At 36.5% G+C, this 16,519-nt stretch overlaps 1 protein-coding gene across 1 annotated transcript in view; it reads right to left on the bottom strand.

Annotated features, from left to right (window-relative positions):
* The window catches only part of LOC125252202 (E3 ubiquitin-protein ligase UHRF2-like), a 43,254-nt gene that overhangs the window by 12,013 nt on the left and 14,722 nt on the right, over positions 1-16,519 (bottom strand). Inside the window, exons 2-3 of the mRNA XM_048165324.1 lie at positions 11,612-11,923; positions 9,938-10,236 (exon numbers count right to left, since the gene is read on the bottom strand). Coding sequence (XP_048021281.1) covers positions 9,938-10,236; positions 11,612-11,923 — 611 coding nt within the window. The remainder of the gene's footprint in view (positions 1-9,937; positions 10,237-11,611; positions 11,924-16,519) is intronic.

Raw genomic sequence — 16,519 nt, 5'->3', positions numbered from 1 at the left:
CGTCCTTAATAACCCAATAAAGATGAGCGAATCAGTGAATCAGGGCAGTGAAACACACAGTGAATCACAGTGAAACACACAGTGAATCACAGTGAAACACACAGTCAAACAAACAGTCAGAAACACAAACAGTCAAACATACAGTCAAACAGTGAAACAGTGAAACAGTCAAACACAGTGAAACACACAGTGAAACACACAGTGAAACACACAGTGAAACACACAGTCAAACAGTGAAACACAGTCAAACAAACAGTCAGAAACACAGTCAAACATACAGTCAAACAGTGAAACAGTCAAACACAGTGAAACACAGGCAAACACACAGTCAAACACAGTGAAACAGTGAAACACAGTGAAACAGTCAAACACACAGTGAAACACAGTGTCAAACACAGTGAAACACACAGTGAAACACAGTGAAACACAGTGAAACAGTGTCAAACACAGTGAAACGCACAGTGAAACACAGTGAAACACACAGTGAAACAGTGAAACACAGTGAAACAGTGAAACACACAGTGAAAGTGTCAAACACAGTGAAACACACAGTGAAACACAGAAACACAGTCAAACAGTGAAACAGTCAAACAAACAGTCAGAAACACAGTCAAACAGTGAAACACACAGTGAAACAGTGTCAAACACAGTGAAACACACAGTGAATCACAGTGAAACACACAGTCAAACAGTGAAACACAGTCAAACAAACAGTCAGAAACACGGTCAAACATACAGTCAAACAGTGAAACACAGTGAAACACAGTGAAACAGTCAAACACACAGTGAAACAGTGTCAAACAGTGAAACAAACAGTGAAACAGTGAAACACAGTGAAACACAGTGAAACACAGTAAAACACAGTGAAACAGTGTCAAACACAGTGAAACACAGTGAAACACACAGAAACAGTGAAACACACAGTCAAACAGTGAAACACAGTCAAACAAACAGTCAGAAACACAGTCAAACAGTGAAACACACAGTCAAACAGTGTCAAACACAGTGAAACACACAGTGAAACACAGTGAAACAGTGTCAAACACAGTGAAACACACAGTGAAACACACAGAAACAGTCAAACAGTGAAACACAGTCAAACAAACAGTCAGAAACACGGTCGAACATACAAACAGTGAAACAGTCAAACACAGTGAAACAGTGAAACAGTGTCAAACACAGTGAAACACACAGTGAAACAGTGAAACACAGTGAAACACAGTGAAACAGTGAAACAGTGTCAAACACAGTGAAACACAGTGAAACAGAAACAGTGAAACACACAGTCAAACAGTGAAACACAGTCACACAAACAGTCAGAAACAGTCAAACAGTGAAACACACAGTCAAACAGTGTCAAACACAGTGAAACACACAGTGAATCACAGTGAAACACAGTCAAACAGTGAAACACAGTCAAACAAACAGTCAGAAACACAGTCAAACAGTGAAACACACAGTGAAACAGTGTCAAACACAGTGAAACACACAGTGAAACACACAGAAACAGTGAAACACACAGTCAAACAGTGAAACAGTCAAACAAACAGTCAGAAACACAGTCAAACAGTGAAACACACAGTGAAACACAGTGAAACACACAGTCAAACACAGTGAAACACACAGTGAAACACGGTGAAACACACATTGAAACACGGTGAAACACACAGTGAAACAGTCAAACACACAAACACACAGTGAAACTGTCAAACACAGTGAAACACACAGTGAATCACAGTGAAACACAGTCAAACAGTGAAACACAGTCAAACAAACAGTCAGAAACACAGTCAAACAGTGAAACACACAGTGAAACAGTGTCAAACACAGTGAAACACACAGTGAAACACACAGAAACAGTGAAACACACAGTCAAACAGTGAAACACAGTCAAACAAACAGTCAGAAACACAGTCAAACAGTGAAACACACAGTGAAACAGTGTCAAACACAGTGAAACACACAGCGAATCACAGTGAAACACAGTCAAACAGTGAAACACATTCAAACAAACAGTCAGAAACAGTCAAACAGTGAAACACACAGTGAAACTGTCAAACACAGTGAAACACACAGTGAATCACAGTGAAACACACAGTCAAACAGTGAAACACAGTCAAACAAACAGTCAGAAACACAGTCAAACAGTGAAACACAGTGAAACAGTGTCAAACACAGTGGAACACACAGTGAATCACAGTGAAACAGTCAAACAAACAGTCAGAAACACAGTCAAACAGTGAAACACACAGTGAAACACAGTCAAACACACAGTCAAACACAGTGAAACACACAGTCAAACACGGTGAAACACACATTGAAACACGGTGAAACACACAGTGAAACAGTCAAACACACAAACACACAGTGAAACACAGTTAAACACGATGAAACACGGTGAAACAGTCAAACACACAAACACAGCGAAACACAGTGAAACAGTCAAACACAGTCAAATAGTGAAACAGTCAAACAGTGAAACACACAGTCAAACACCAGTGAAACAGTTAAACACAGTTAAACACACAGTAAAACAGTGAAAAACAGTCAAACAGAGTGAAACACAGTCAAACACACAGTAAAACAGTGAAACCGTGAAACACAGTCAAACACACAGTGAAAGAGTGAAACACACAGTGAAACACACAGTGAAAGAGTGAAACACAGTGAAACACACAGTGAAAGAGTGAAACACAGTCAAACACACAGTGAAAGAGTGAAACAGTGAAACGCAGTGAAACACACAGTGAAACACACAGTGAAACACACAGTGAAACAGTCAAACACAGTGAAAGTCACACACAGTCAAACACACAGTCAAACACAGTCAAACACAGTGAAAGAGTGAAACACAGTGAAAGAGTGAAACACAGTCAAACACACAGTCAAACACACAGTCAAACACAGTGAAAGAGTGAAACACAGTCAAACACACAGTGAAAGAGTGAAACAGTGAAACACACAGTGAAACACACAATCAAACACACAGTCAAACACACAGTCAAACACACAGTCAAACACACAATCAAACACACAGTCAAACACACAAACACACAGTCAAACACACAGTCAAACACACAGTGAAACACACAATCAAACACACAGTCAAACACACAGTCAAACACACAGTCAAACACACAGTCAAACACACAATCAAACACACAGTCAAACACACAAACACACAGTCAAACACACAGTCAAACACACAGTGAAACACACAATCAAACACACAGTCAAACACACAGTCAAACACACAGTCAAACACACAATCAAACACACAGTCAAACACACAGTCAAACACACAGTCAAACACACAGTCAAACACACAATCAAACACACAGTCAAACACACAGTCAAACACACAGTCAAACACACAATCAAACACACAGTCAAACACACAGTCAAACACACAGTCAAACACACAGTCAAACACACAGTCAAACACACAATCAAACACACAGTCAAACACACAGTCAAACACACAGTCAAACACACAATCAAACACACAGTCAAACACACAAACACACAGTCAAACACACAGTCAAACACACAGTGAAACACACAATCAAACACACAGTCAAACACACAGTCAAACACACAGTCAAACACACAGTCAAACACACAATCAAACACACAGTCAAACACACAAACACACAGTCAAACACACAGTCAAACACACAGTGAAACACACAATCAAACACACAGTCAAACACACAGTCAAACACACAGTCAAACACACAATCAAACACACAGTCAAACACACAGTCAAACACACAGTCAAACACACAGTCAAACACACAGTCAAACACACAGTCAAACACACAATCAAACACACAGTCAAACACACAGTCAAACACACAGTCAAACACACAGTCAAACACACAGTCAAACACACAGTCAAACACACAGTCAAACACACAGTCAAACACACAATCAAACACACAGTCAAACACACAATCAAACACACAGTCAAACACACAGTCAAACACACAGTGAAACACACAATCAAACACACAGTCAAACACACAGTCAAACACACAGTCAAACACACAGTCAAACACACAGTCAAACACACAATCAAACACACAGTCAAACACACAGTCAAACACACAATCAAACACACAGTCAAACACACAGTCAAACACACAGTCAAACACACAGTCAAACACACAGTCAAACACACAGTCAAACACACAGTCAAACACACAGTCAAACACACAGGTCTCCAGCGATGAAATGCGGCTGAATTTCTGTCTCACATGAGACGCCATTTTGAGGAGCAGCAACACAGACGAGTTTCATAAAACATCTGCTGGAAGAAACTGTTTATCACGTTCGCTCTGACCGAATTCACGCTCTCTAACATCTGTTGAAAACACACACACTCTGAACACACATCACATGAGAGACGACAGACGTGAAGATTATGACTGGAAACAGTGTGTGAGCGGACAGACGGACAGAGACAGACGGATTGTGTAACCTGTCTGTGTTTGTTTGTGTTTCTGTCTGTCTTCATCCGTCTCTCTGTCTGGATCCGGTCTCTCTTCTGCTGCTCGACACACTCATGTTCTGAATATCAATATGACACACACACGCGGAGCAGCAGGAAAAACCTTGTGTGTGTGTGTGTGTGTGTGTGTGTGTGTGTGTGTGTGTGTGTGTGAGGGTGTTTCTTCAGCCACGGCTCGTCTGACCCTGTGGACTTTAGATAATAAACTACAACACGTTTCACATTCTACTAATAACATCTCAGTTATTGTTTATCATGCACTATTAATGGTTGTTGTTTATCTTATGATGTGACAGAAGAAGCATGAACTATCCCATCAGGCCACGCGGCTGATGCTAGAAGGTCACATGATGATGACAACATGGCAAATGTAGTACGTTACTTTCATACTTCATAAAACAAACTTTTTTAGCAGAACGTTTCAGTTTTCGAGCCGATCAAGTGTTCAGTTTTGAGCTACACAGACAATTCCTCTTGATTTCTGTGTTGTTTCTGACAGCAGCTGTTCTTCATGAGGATCTAAACAGCTGCTGTTGTTCAAGCTCTTCAGCTTCTTCAACAAGCTAGCAAACAAACAAATCACACAGTCCAACAAACCAGAATCGGATCCAGAACACTGCGCAGACGGAGCGGGAACGTGAAGACAAGACGATCTAAACACAGGCCGACTCATATAATATATTAAACACAATATGATGATGACCGCAAGACCACATGAACTCACAATTTAACTTTCTTCATATGAGCTTCTTGTGTTATTGTGAACGATTCACCACTGAACGCTGAATTAAATGCTTTAATGACGACAAAGCTGCTTGTTTTCACGTTATGAGCGCGAGCAGATTAAAATAATTGACCGTGACTCTTTTTTTGTTTTAAGAATGGGATGTTTTTCTTTACAACAGTTGTTTTGGGGACCAAAAAAAAAAATGTGATGCAAGTTTTCATGGTTTGAGGTTTTTAACATTTAAACAAATAAACATTATTATTTAAACATGAAAAAATTTATTTGTTTAAAAACCTAAGAAATTATTTTAAATATTAATATATATTTTTAAATTGAATGGGAATAAATAAATGTTTAAATAATAATATTATTTATTAAAATCTCATTTTAAATATTTAAAAAATTAACATATAAAAAACTAAATTAAAAAATATGATGTGGCGACAAAATGTAAAAAAATATGATACCAGTATACATGTTCTAAGTTTTTAACATTAAATCAAACAAAAAGATGTTATTTAAACATGCTTTATTTAATTATTTAAAAAACCTACGAAATCATTGTAAATATTAATATATATATATATATATATATAAAGTTAAACGGGAATAAATAAGTAAATGTTAAATAATAATATTATTTATTCAAATCTAAATATTTAAAAAATTAATATATAAAAACAAAATTAAAAAGTATGATATCAGTTTACATGTTTTTAATTTTTTAACATTAAAACAAACAAAAAGATATTATTTAAACATGCTGTATTTAATTATTTAAAAAAAAACTACGAAATCATTGTAAATATTAATGTAGTTGCTGTGGAGACAAAATAAAAAGTATGATGTTATTGTATATGTTTTTAGTTTAGCATTTAAATAAACAAATTATATTATTTAAACATGTTTTATTTTATTTAGCATTTAAATAATACATATTTTTAAATACAACAACAGATTATATATATATTATATAATATTCAAATTAGTTTTATTTCTTTAAAAAAAACAAGGTTTTAGATCATTTTAAATATTGCAAGATGTCAGGTTTTTGAATTATTAACATTTAAATAAATAAATATTATTATTTAATCTTTTTAATTTATATTTATGCTAAAAATGTAATAAAAATAAAAAAGATTATACAAGTTTATATTGTATAATGATCATATTGTTTATTGTATATTATATTGTATATGATCATATATTTTTGTTTTTAACATTTAAATAAACAAAGACTATTATTTAAATTACTTTTATTTTATGTTTATGCTAAAAACCTAAGAGAAATAATTTTAAATAAAAAATGTATTTAAAATAAATATTTTTGAAAACCCCTGCTCTGAATGAAATCAAATCAAATCACTTTTATTTAAGTGCAGGTTGCCAGCGTTGGTGTTTCCGTACCAGGCAGTGATGAAGCCAGTCAGGATGCAGGTGTGGAATGATCTGAGGATGTTGAGGCTCATTCCAAACTTCCTCAGGCGCCTGAGGATAAAGAGCCGCTGGATCTGTGTGAGCAGACCATGTGAGATCCTCAGTGATGCGAAGCTGTTGACCGGCTCCACAGGTGTCCCGTTGATGGTGATGGTGCTCCCGTTTCCTGAAATCCAGCACCAGCTCCTTTGGTCTTGCTTCCATCATCACTGAAGCTGAGCTGTAGTCCACAAACAGCATCATCAGTGGAGCGGCTGCCACAGTATGAGAAGTGTAGTGGATCAAGTGAAGCCGGAAACACCGAGTCTATGATCATCTTCTCGAAACACTTTCTGAAGGTGGGTTCAAGAGCAATGGGGCGCCAGTCATTCAAGCATGTGATTTAGCTTGTTTTGGTCTAGGCACGATGATGCATGTTTTAAAGCACGAGGGAGAGGGAGGGAGAGACTGAAGACGTCTGTGTAAACCCACGATAATTGGTCCACGCATGCTCTGGAATGCCATCCGGACCCGCAGCCTTGCGGATATTCACCCGTCGGAAGGATCAGGTTACGGAGAGTGTACTGACCGAGAGCTCTGTCTGTGTGGGCGATGCTGGGAGCTTCGAGCGGAGAAACTGTTGAGCGATGTTCACAGCGGCGTGTTTATTCCCTTTAAAGTTTGTGATGTTGCTGGTGTTAAATTATCCTAAACATTCTATTGCCTGGCGTCTTTCATGGCTTTTCTTTTAAAGGGGAAATCAACTTTTCCTTGAGCTTTTAATATATATAAGAGCTCGTCATACTGTAAGAATATCCTGTGAGTTTCAGAACTGAAAACTTCCTTGTTAGTCCAATAAAAGCTTTTATTGACACCAGACCCAGAGAACGACTGATCCTGGAATAGATATGTGAAACTCCGCCTCCACAGAAGAAATCAACGCCCACTTCATCATCACAACGTTAGTCCCGCCCACTGGTGTGTCAGTGAGATGAGGAGGAGAGAAGAGTGATACAGGACTAAAATAACATTACCTTTCAAAGGATCCTAATGCAGGAATATGGATATTTATGTTCATCAATGTGAATGTCTCAGTTGAGCTTTATTTATTTGTATTCGGTTCATTTCACTGTGGATTCTTTGGTAAATCAATCGCATTTCAGTGCAAACAGACTTTTACGACATGGACTCGACAGAAGGTGGGAAGGTGGTGGGAGGTGCCAAAAGGTGGGAGGGAAGGGATTTGTAAGCAAGAGTAGCGGTGATCCAAAACAATCTCCACGCGTGTTTGTGGTGATGTGTTTAAAGTATTTTGGAGCTATTGTTCTGCAGTTGGCTGTGTTGAAGCCCCCTGTTACAATAAACTCCGCTTCAGGGAGTGCGGTTTCCTGCTGGCTTATATTCCCGTGCAGTCCCTCGAGTGCCTGGTCTGTGTTGGCTGGAGGGGGAATGTAAACAGCTGTGATTATGACCGCTGTAAATTCCCTCGGCAGCCAGTATGGTCGGCACAGAAGCGTGAGGTATTCCAGGTCAGGGGAGCGAAATGATCTAATGGAGTGTGTGTTCTTCTCATCACGCCACAGGTTGTTAGGGATGATCCGATCAGGAATTTTGCAGCCGATATCGATATGATATATCAGCTCTCTGTTAACCACATACACCCTAAAGCCATGTTTAATGACTAAAAGTAATAGTTTATAACTGTACAAAAAAAGGTATCATGGTCTTATCTGATAGAAAACCTTTCAAATTTTGAAGAAAATAGATTGTGATCGTGTTTGGAGGTTCTTATGTTGCAACACCGCTGAGAAATCTCCAGAAAAAGTGATGCAATTTATTGTTTTGTTTTTTTTTGTTATTATTCATGCATGACATGATGACTATTAGAGAGAATAGTATATGACAGGTCATAAAAAAATTGGGCTTGTTTACAATCATGTCAACTGCATCTGGGCCAAATTTTGTCTCTCAAAGCAATCAAAAGTTATGGCATTTGGAACAATGGAAACCATTTTATGACTTTTAGAAACAGTCGTTTTAAAACACTTTTACAAACAGAGTGTTTTACTGAACATAAGAACTTCTTACATGTGTAAACGCTGCAATAAAGCATAAAAACATTTATAATTAAATTGAATAAGTGACAAGTAATAAGATCCTGGTTGATGAGTGATGATCTTCCAGTTCTATGGCGTATGGTAAATCTGAGCGATCAGACCAATCCAAGCTGTTAAACTGTGTCTGATTGGTCTCGACACATCGTCCCTACCCACCACACCATACCCGAGATCTGGTTTCCACTGGTTGAACTTTCAAATAACGTAGGAAAACCGCGTCATGATCGCGATGCGATCGATTCCGGAAGTCCTATTGCTTAGGCGAAGCAGCATGTCAATGTCACCCCATGAGGATTTTCTCAAGATCTACACATCATGTTTTGTTGTGTTTGGGTTCGTTTTAATCGAGTCAACCTGCTCTAAACAAAGATGTGTGATTTACTATGCTTTACTAATGTTTCGTCAAGTTACAGAATGTGGCGCAAAAGCCTCATCTGTATACGGTTTACATGTGCATCGCTGGTGACCTTTTACGGATTTACGTAATTAAATTGCTATCAGTTTGTGAGATCAGCCAAATTTAAATTTGTTGCCGATCAATTGAAGCAATTTCTAGAAGAGTGTGTCTGTCGTAGAAATAAATACTGACATTATCCAGCACAAAAAACAACAAAAATACAAGTAAAACACACAAAAAAAATGGCAGAATCCAGAGAAGGTACGATCACATCAGTATCAGCTTTTTCATGTTAATTTTAGTTAACTACGATTATTTCAGTTTATTTCTAATTTTAGTTTAGTTTAAGTTTTTTTAACTAATATGTATATTTAATTTTAGCTTTATTTCAATAAACAGAAATGTTTTAAATAGTTTCAGTTAAGGATAATAATAACCCTGCATCAACACAAACCAAAGATCAGCCCACGTGATCTGACCCACATGACCAGAGCACTTTAATCTAGGACTAGCTCCTGTTACTAACATCTCCAGACACTGTTCTTGGATCAGCTTTGTTTCCCAGCATGCAGTGCAGCATGACACTTTGCTTTTGGAAGCGATACACTTACCCCGTTCAGAACGCATCCCATCATGCAATCACAGCAATACCAATCCACTGCCAAAAACGTGATTCAGAAACTCACACTGGACCTTGTTTGGTAGGAATCCAATTAAAATCCAGACAAAGGGAAAAAAAAGAGACTTCCTTCCCATGATGCACTTACTCTTCATATTTAATGTGGTACGAGACGTCCTCGCGTGAACCCGTTTTGGATGTTGACGATTCGCTGTTGTCCGTGTTTAACCCTTTCTCCGGCGTGCTGTTACTGTCCGTAGATGGGGCGGCGCTCGCCTCAGATTCCAGCTTGCCATTAGTCCGTTTGCTGGGTCTGCCCACCCTGGCAGGAGGGGGCGCCGTTTCGGCTCTGCCGTTCTGTCCTTTAATGGCAGGAGTGACTTTCTCAATGACGCCTTCGAACCAGGCGCCGATACTGACGTCTCTGCAGTCGACCAGCTCGTTCACCTGAACACAATGCAAAGAAAAAACAATGACTGCTCACGATTATGAGATTTAGAGGCTCATGATTAATTGTCATATTAAATCAATATGATTTAATTGTCTTTTTGCTTAAGCCACTTCCAGTGCAAGATTAATATGCTTACACGTTATTTATTTGTTAATTGTTGAATTAAAAAATAAAATGTGTAATTTCATTCATAAACAAATATTTCACAGGTTAGACATGAATAATAAAACAATAATAAATATTAAAACATAAGAAATATTAAAACAATAATATAAAAAATGTAAATATAATTATTATTATTATTTTTATTATTAAAATAATATTTTAGGTTATTATTATTGTATATGTTAGAATTCACTTTGGTTTTGGTACACAACTCATCTAAATATTAAATTATATTAAAGTGATAAAATGTATAATTGCTATTATAAATGCATATAATGTTTTGTAGCACTTTCAGTTTAAAGTGTTAATTCAATGCAATTAATTAATGTTACATTAAATTAATTAAAAAATTATGCGTACAAATATAAAAATAATAAATAATAAAACAACAATAATATAAAAATGTAAATAGTATTTTAAAATATTATTATTAATGTAAAATTTCAAATGTTAGAATTTACACTGGTTTTGATACACAACTAATCTACATATTAAATAATATTAAAATAAGCCAATTTATAATTGTTATTATAAATGCATATAACACTGTTTCATAGCACTTTCAATTTAATGTGTTAATTCAGTGCAATTAATTAATGTTAAATTACATTAATAAAATAAAAAAAACTATTAAAACAATAATATACAATTTAAAATCATATTTTATAATATTATTAAAAATAATAAAAAAATATTATTATTATTATAAATAAAAATGATAAAATAAAATTAATAACTATTAAAACATTACTATACAATAATATTGTATTATTATTATATTATTATATAATATTATTGAACTTATTAAGTAATATTTTAGATGATTAATAATAATAATAATAATAAATATAATTATTATTATTCCTAATTTTAGAAATAATTCACACTTTTGGTACCCAACTCATTTAAATATTAAATGATATTAAAGTGATCAAATGTATTATTTTTTTTCATTAATGCATATAATAATGTTTCATAGCACTAGCAATTTAATATAGTGCACTTAAATAATTACTGTTAAATTTATACAAAAAAATAAAACAAATAACACAATGATTTAGCATAAGCTGTATGTAAATGTTGTCATTTTCCTTCCATCTAAAGAGTAATGAGATCATGATCATTAATAATCATAATGTTCAGTGATTATTCATCATGCTTGGAAACCACAAGTCAAATACAGTTACACTGAAACCGTGTTCTTACTTTGAACTGTCCAATCCCGGGATCGATGAGGAACGTCCGACTGGATGTGGAGGGCTGATTGTCCGACTCCGGACTGCATGATTTGGACCCGTTTCCGATGCTGTTGGAGATGGTTGTTGGGGAAACGATTGTTGTGGTGGGAGTGGCTGAGGCTGGGACAGACGCGGCGGTGGGTGGAGCTACGATGCAGGCCACACCCTCACCATTGTTGAGGGCGGGGCTGTCCGGCGGGTCAGACTGGGAGCGAATGAGAAGTTGGACGATGTCATTGAGGCCGACGTTGTAATCAAACAGAGTCTGACCATCTTCCATCTACAAAAAAAAGATGTGAAAAATCCATCATTAGTTATAAAACAAGCTTTTATCAACATTTTAAAACAACATGGATTATTTATTCTCTCTATAACTGGCCAATGACATGATTTCAGTGCTGAGATGTAATTGAGACGTGCTTTTCAGCGGACTGAGACCGAAGGCACACAATCACACAAACACCAGCGCCGCCATTTTGTGCTGGTTTTACCCTCCGAACATCCGCGGACACCATTAGCCTTGCCTTCTGCTGAATCACCATCGGAAAATAAAGAAATAAATACATGTTAGAATAGTGATGGCGGTTCTAGTGTAACTGTGTGTGTGTGTGTGTGTCTGTGTGTTGCTATAGCAACCAATGAGGATCCATTGCACACACAAGAGCACAAACACACAACTGCAATTTCCACATGGATGTGCGTGAAATATCAGCACTGTAGGATTCATTTCTCCTGGACGCGTGTGCGCTGGTATCTCATTAGCATGAGAATCGGAGGTGTTAGATCTGCTTCCTGTTCTCCTGTTACTGCGAGACGGGCGGCAGCTGCACACTCCCGCTTTATTATGCATGATGGAGAGAACCAGGAAAAACGAGAAGACAGAGTCCACACCTCTGAGAGCTCGACAGACAGAAACATGGAGGATCAGGGAGGAAGACAAACGGTTAATAAAAGGGAAAGGTGTTGTTTTGGTTTGGTGTCTTCTGTGTTTTCTGCTCGACTGGCATCGGCGTTAAAGCCTTGACTCAACAAAAGACTCGTCGCGCTCCGAGCGAAGACCAAACGCTCGGCTGAAGCGCGGTTCTGTTGGGTGTGGAACGAACACAAACGTTCGTCAGGATATAAATCTAATGTCCATAGCAGAAACACACAAACATGCTCCCAGAATTCACAATAAAGTCTCATAACGCAAACAACAGACCGATGAATCAGACTGACGTGACGTTCGGTGTGTTTAACAGACAAAACTCAACACTTCCAACTTCGAGAAATTGTGTGAAAAAAGCACTAAAACTCCCTAAAATAGGCTTTTTTCTTTATGCAAAATATTATTGATAGCAATAAGGTCACATTTAGTTGTTAATGAACTATGAGCAATACATATTTTTAAAGCATTTTTAATATTTTTTAATGTTAGCAAAAATTAGGGTTGTCAAGCGATTAATTTTTTTAAAATCTAATTAATTACACATCAATTCTGGCTGAGAAATCACCCCTCAAAAGATCATTTAAAGTCAATATTGTGTTAAAAGTATTGAAAGTAGCTTTAGAAAGAAGTATTTTGATTCAACATTTTTCAGAAGCAGCATCTGAAGTGGCATTTAGGTATATTTACAAACAGCTCAGAGGTGGCATTAATGTGAATGAAAAATAAAATACTCTAAATTTGAAACTAAAACTGGTGGCGGCAAGTTACTGTCTTAATGAGACCGATTCATTCAAACGACTGATTCATTCAGAAATGAAGCAAGTTACTGTCTTAATGAGTGAGTCATTGAATCATTCATTCAACCGATTCATTCAAACGGCTGATTCATTCAGAAATGAAGCAAGTTACTGTCTTAATGAGTGAGTCACTGAATCATTCATTCAACCGATTCATTCAAACGGCTGATTCATTCAGAAATTAAGCAAGTTACTGTCTTAATGAGTGAGTCATTGAATCATTCATTCAACCGATTCATTCAAATGGCTGATTCATTCAGAAATGAAGCAAGTTACTGTCTTAATGAGACCGATTCATTCAAACGATTGATTCATTCAGAAATGAAGCAAGTTACTGTCTTAATGAGTGAGTCATTGAATCATTCATTCAACCGATTCATTCAAACGGCTGATTCATTCAGAAATGAAGCAAGTTACTGTCTTAATGAGTGAGTCATTGAATCATTCATTCAACCGATTCATTCAAACGGCTGATTCATTCAGGAACGGAGCAAATTACTGTCTTAATGAGTGAGTCATTGAATCATTCATTCAACCGATTCATTCAAATGGCTGATTCATTCAGAAATGAAGCAAGTTACTGTCTTAATGAGACCGATTCATTCAAACGATTGATTCATTCAGAAATGAAGCAAGTTACTGTCTTAATGAGTGAGTCACTGAATCATTCATTCAACCGATTCATTCAAACGGCTGATTCATTCAGAAATGAAGCAAGTTACTGTCTTAATGAGTGAGTCATTGAATCATTCATTCAACCGATTCATTCAAACGGCTGATTCATTCAGGAACGGAGCAAGTTACTGTCTTAATGAGTGAGTCATTGAATCATTCATTCAACCGATTCATTCAAATGGCTGATTCATTCAGAAATTAAGCAAGTTACTGTCTTAATGAGTGAGTCATTGAATCATTCATTCAACAGATTCATTCAAACAGCTGATTCATTCAGGAACGGAGCAAGTTACTGTCTTAATGAGTGAGTCATTGAATCATTCATTCAACTGATTCATTCAAACGGCTGATTCATTCAGGAACGAAGCAAGTGACTGTCTTAATGAGTGAGTCATTGAATCATTCAATCAACCGATTCATTCAAACGGCTGATTCATTCAGGAACGGAGCAAGTTACTGTCTTAATGAGTGAGTCATTGAATCATTCATTCAACCGATTCATTCAAATGGCTGATTCATTCAGAAATGAAGCAAGTTACTGTCTTAATGAGACCGATTCATTCAAACGATTGATTCATTCAGAAATGAAGCAAGTTACTGTCTTAATGAGTGAGTCATTGAATCATTCATTCAACCGATTCATTCAAACGGCTGATTCATTCAGAAATGAAGCAAGTTACTGTCTTAATGAGTGAGTCATTGAATCATTCATTCAACCGATTCATTCAAATGGCTGATTCATTCAGAAATGAAGCAAGTTACTGTCTTAATGAGTGAGCATTGAATCAATTACTTCATTCAAACGGCTGATTCATTCAGGAACGGAGCAAGTCTTAATGAGTGAGTCATTGAATCATTCATTCAACCGATTCATTCAAACGGCTGATTCATTCAGGAACGGAGCAAGTTACTGTCTTAATGAGTGAGTCATTGAATCATTCATTCAACCGATTCATTCAAATGGCTGATTCATTCAGATTCATTCAAATGGCTATTCATTCAGAAATGAAGCAAGTTACTGTCTTTATGAGTGAGTCATTGAATCATTCATTCAACATTCATTCAGATTCATTCAAACATTCAGATTCTTCAAACGGCTGATTCATTCAGGAACGGAGCAAGTTACTGTCTTAATGAGTGAGTCATTGAATCATTCATTCAACTGATTCATTCAAACGGCTGATTCATTCAGGAACGAAGCAAGTGACTGTCTTTATGAGTGAGTCATTGAATCATTCAATCAACCGATTCATTCAAACGGCTGATTCATTCAGGAACGGAGCAAGTTACTGTCTTAATGAGTGAGTCATTGAATCATTCATTCAACCGATTCATTCAAACGGCTGATTCATTCAGGAAAGAAGCAAGTGATTGTCTTAATGAGTGAGTCATTGAATCATTCATTCAACCGATTCATTCAAATGGCTGATTCATTCAGGAACGGAGAAGTTACTGTCTTTATGTCATTGAATCATTGACTCACTCAATTCATTAAAAACCACAGATTTATTTAATAACGAAACACCGCAGTGTGTTTCTCAGAGACGCACTACAGTTCTGCTGTGAATTTGATTGCAACTATATTCGAATTTGAGCAAAAACAGACAATATTGTGTTTAAAATGTAACACAATATTAACTTCTAGTTTATTGAACTGTTGTATAAAATCAATATCACATTTGCAATCGTGCAGATATTCAGAAAAAAAACACTCCGCTTGTGTGAAATTGCTAAATTATATCATATGATATGAATATAAAGCAAAACCCATACAGGGGCAATTTTTGCCCTCATATATCATTTTACTGCTTTCTGATAGCGCTGGGCAATTTTTCAGATTTTTCGATTAATTTGAATTTAATGTTTTGCCTCGATTTCATTATTTTTAAAATCAAGAAATTGCAATTTTGACTACAAATGTTAGCAAAAGTTACAATTAGACATGTTGACAATACAGCAATGATACCAAAAAGATCCGACCACACGATGGCGCACCAGAATAACCGCTAGCGGCTGTTCACTCATTGAACATTATTGCGTTGAAAAAAGCTAGATGTGGGCAGTGGACGAAGTTATAAAACACAAGATGAACTTTTTGGCGCATTTTTAGAATATTGTTTCACGAGTGAGGCGCCGCAAAAGACGCGAGACATGAGTGCAACAGACAAACACGTCCACAAAACATAAAAACAACAGGAAAAATAGTGCTGTTATTTTCTGTTTTTGCAAAGCATTTGCTGCTAATAATAGCCTAACTGGTGTTATTTGTTGCTATTACTTTTTGACTCAGAAATATGTAGCATTTTACTTATTTTATATTATTTCTGAGTATATAGGATATGTTTAAGATAAGTTTGTACAGCATGTGGTGTGTTAAAGACATGAATAACTCGTTATTTAATTAATCACAGCAAATTGACATGTTAAACTGACAGCCATAGTAAAAATATAATTGTTCATGTTAGTGCATTAACTC

This window comes from Megalobrama amblycephala, linkage group LG18 (assembly GCF_018812025.1).
Source record: "Megalobrama amblycephala isolate DHTTF-2021 linkage group LG18, ASM1881202v1, whole genome shotgun sequence".
Classification (NCBI taxonomy): domain Eukaryota; kingdom Metazoa; phylum Chordata; class Actinopteri; order Cypriniformes; family Xenocyprididae; genus Megalobrama; species Megalobrama amblycephala.
This window is presented reverse-complemented; position numbering and strand designations above follow the sequence as displayed.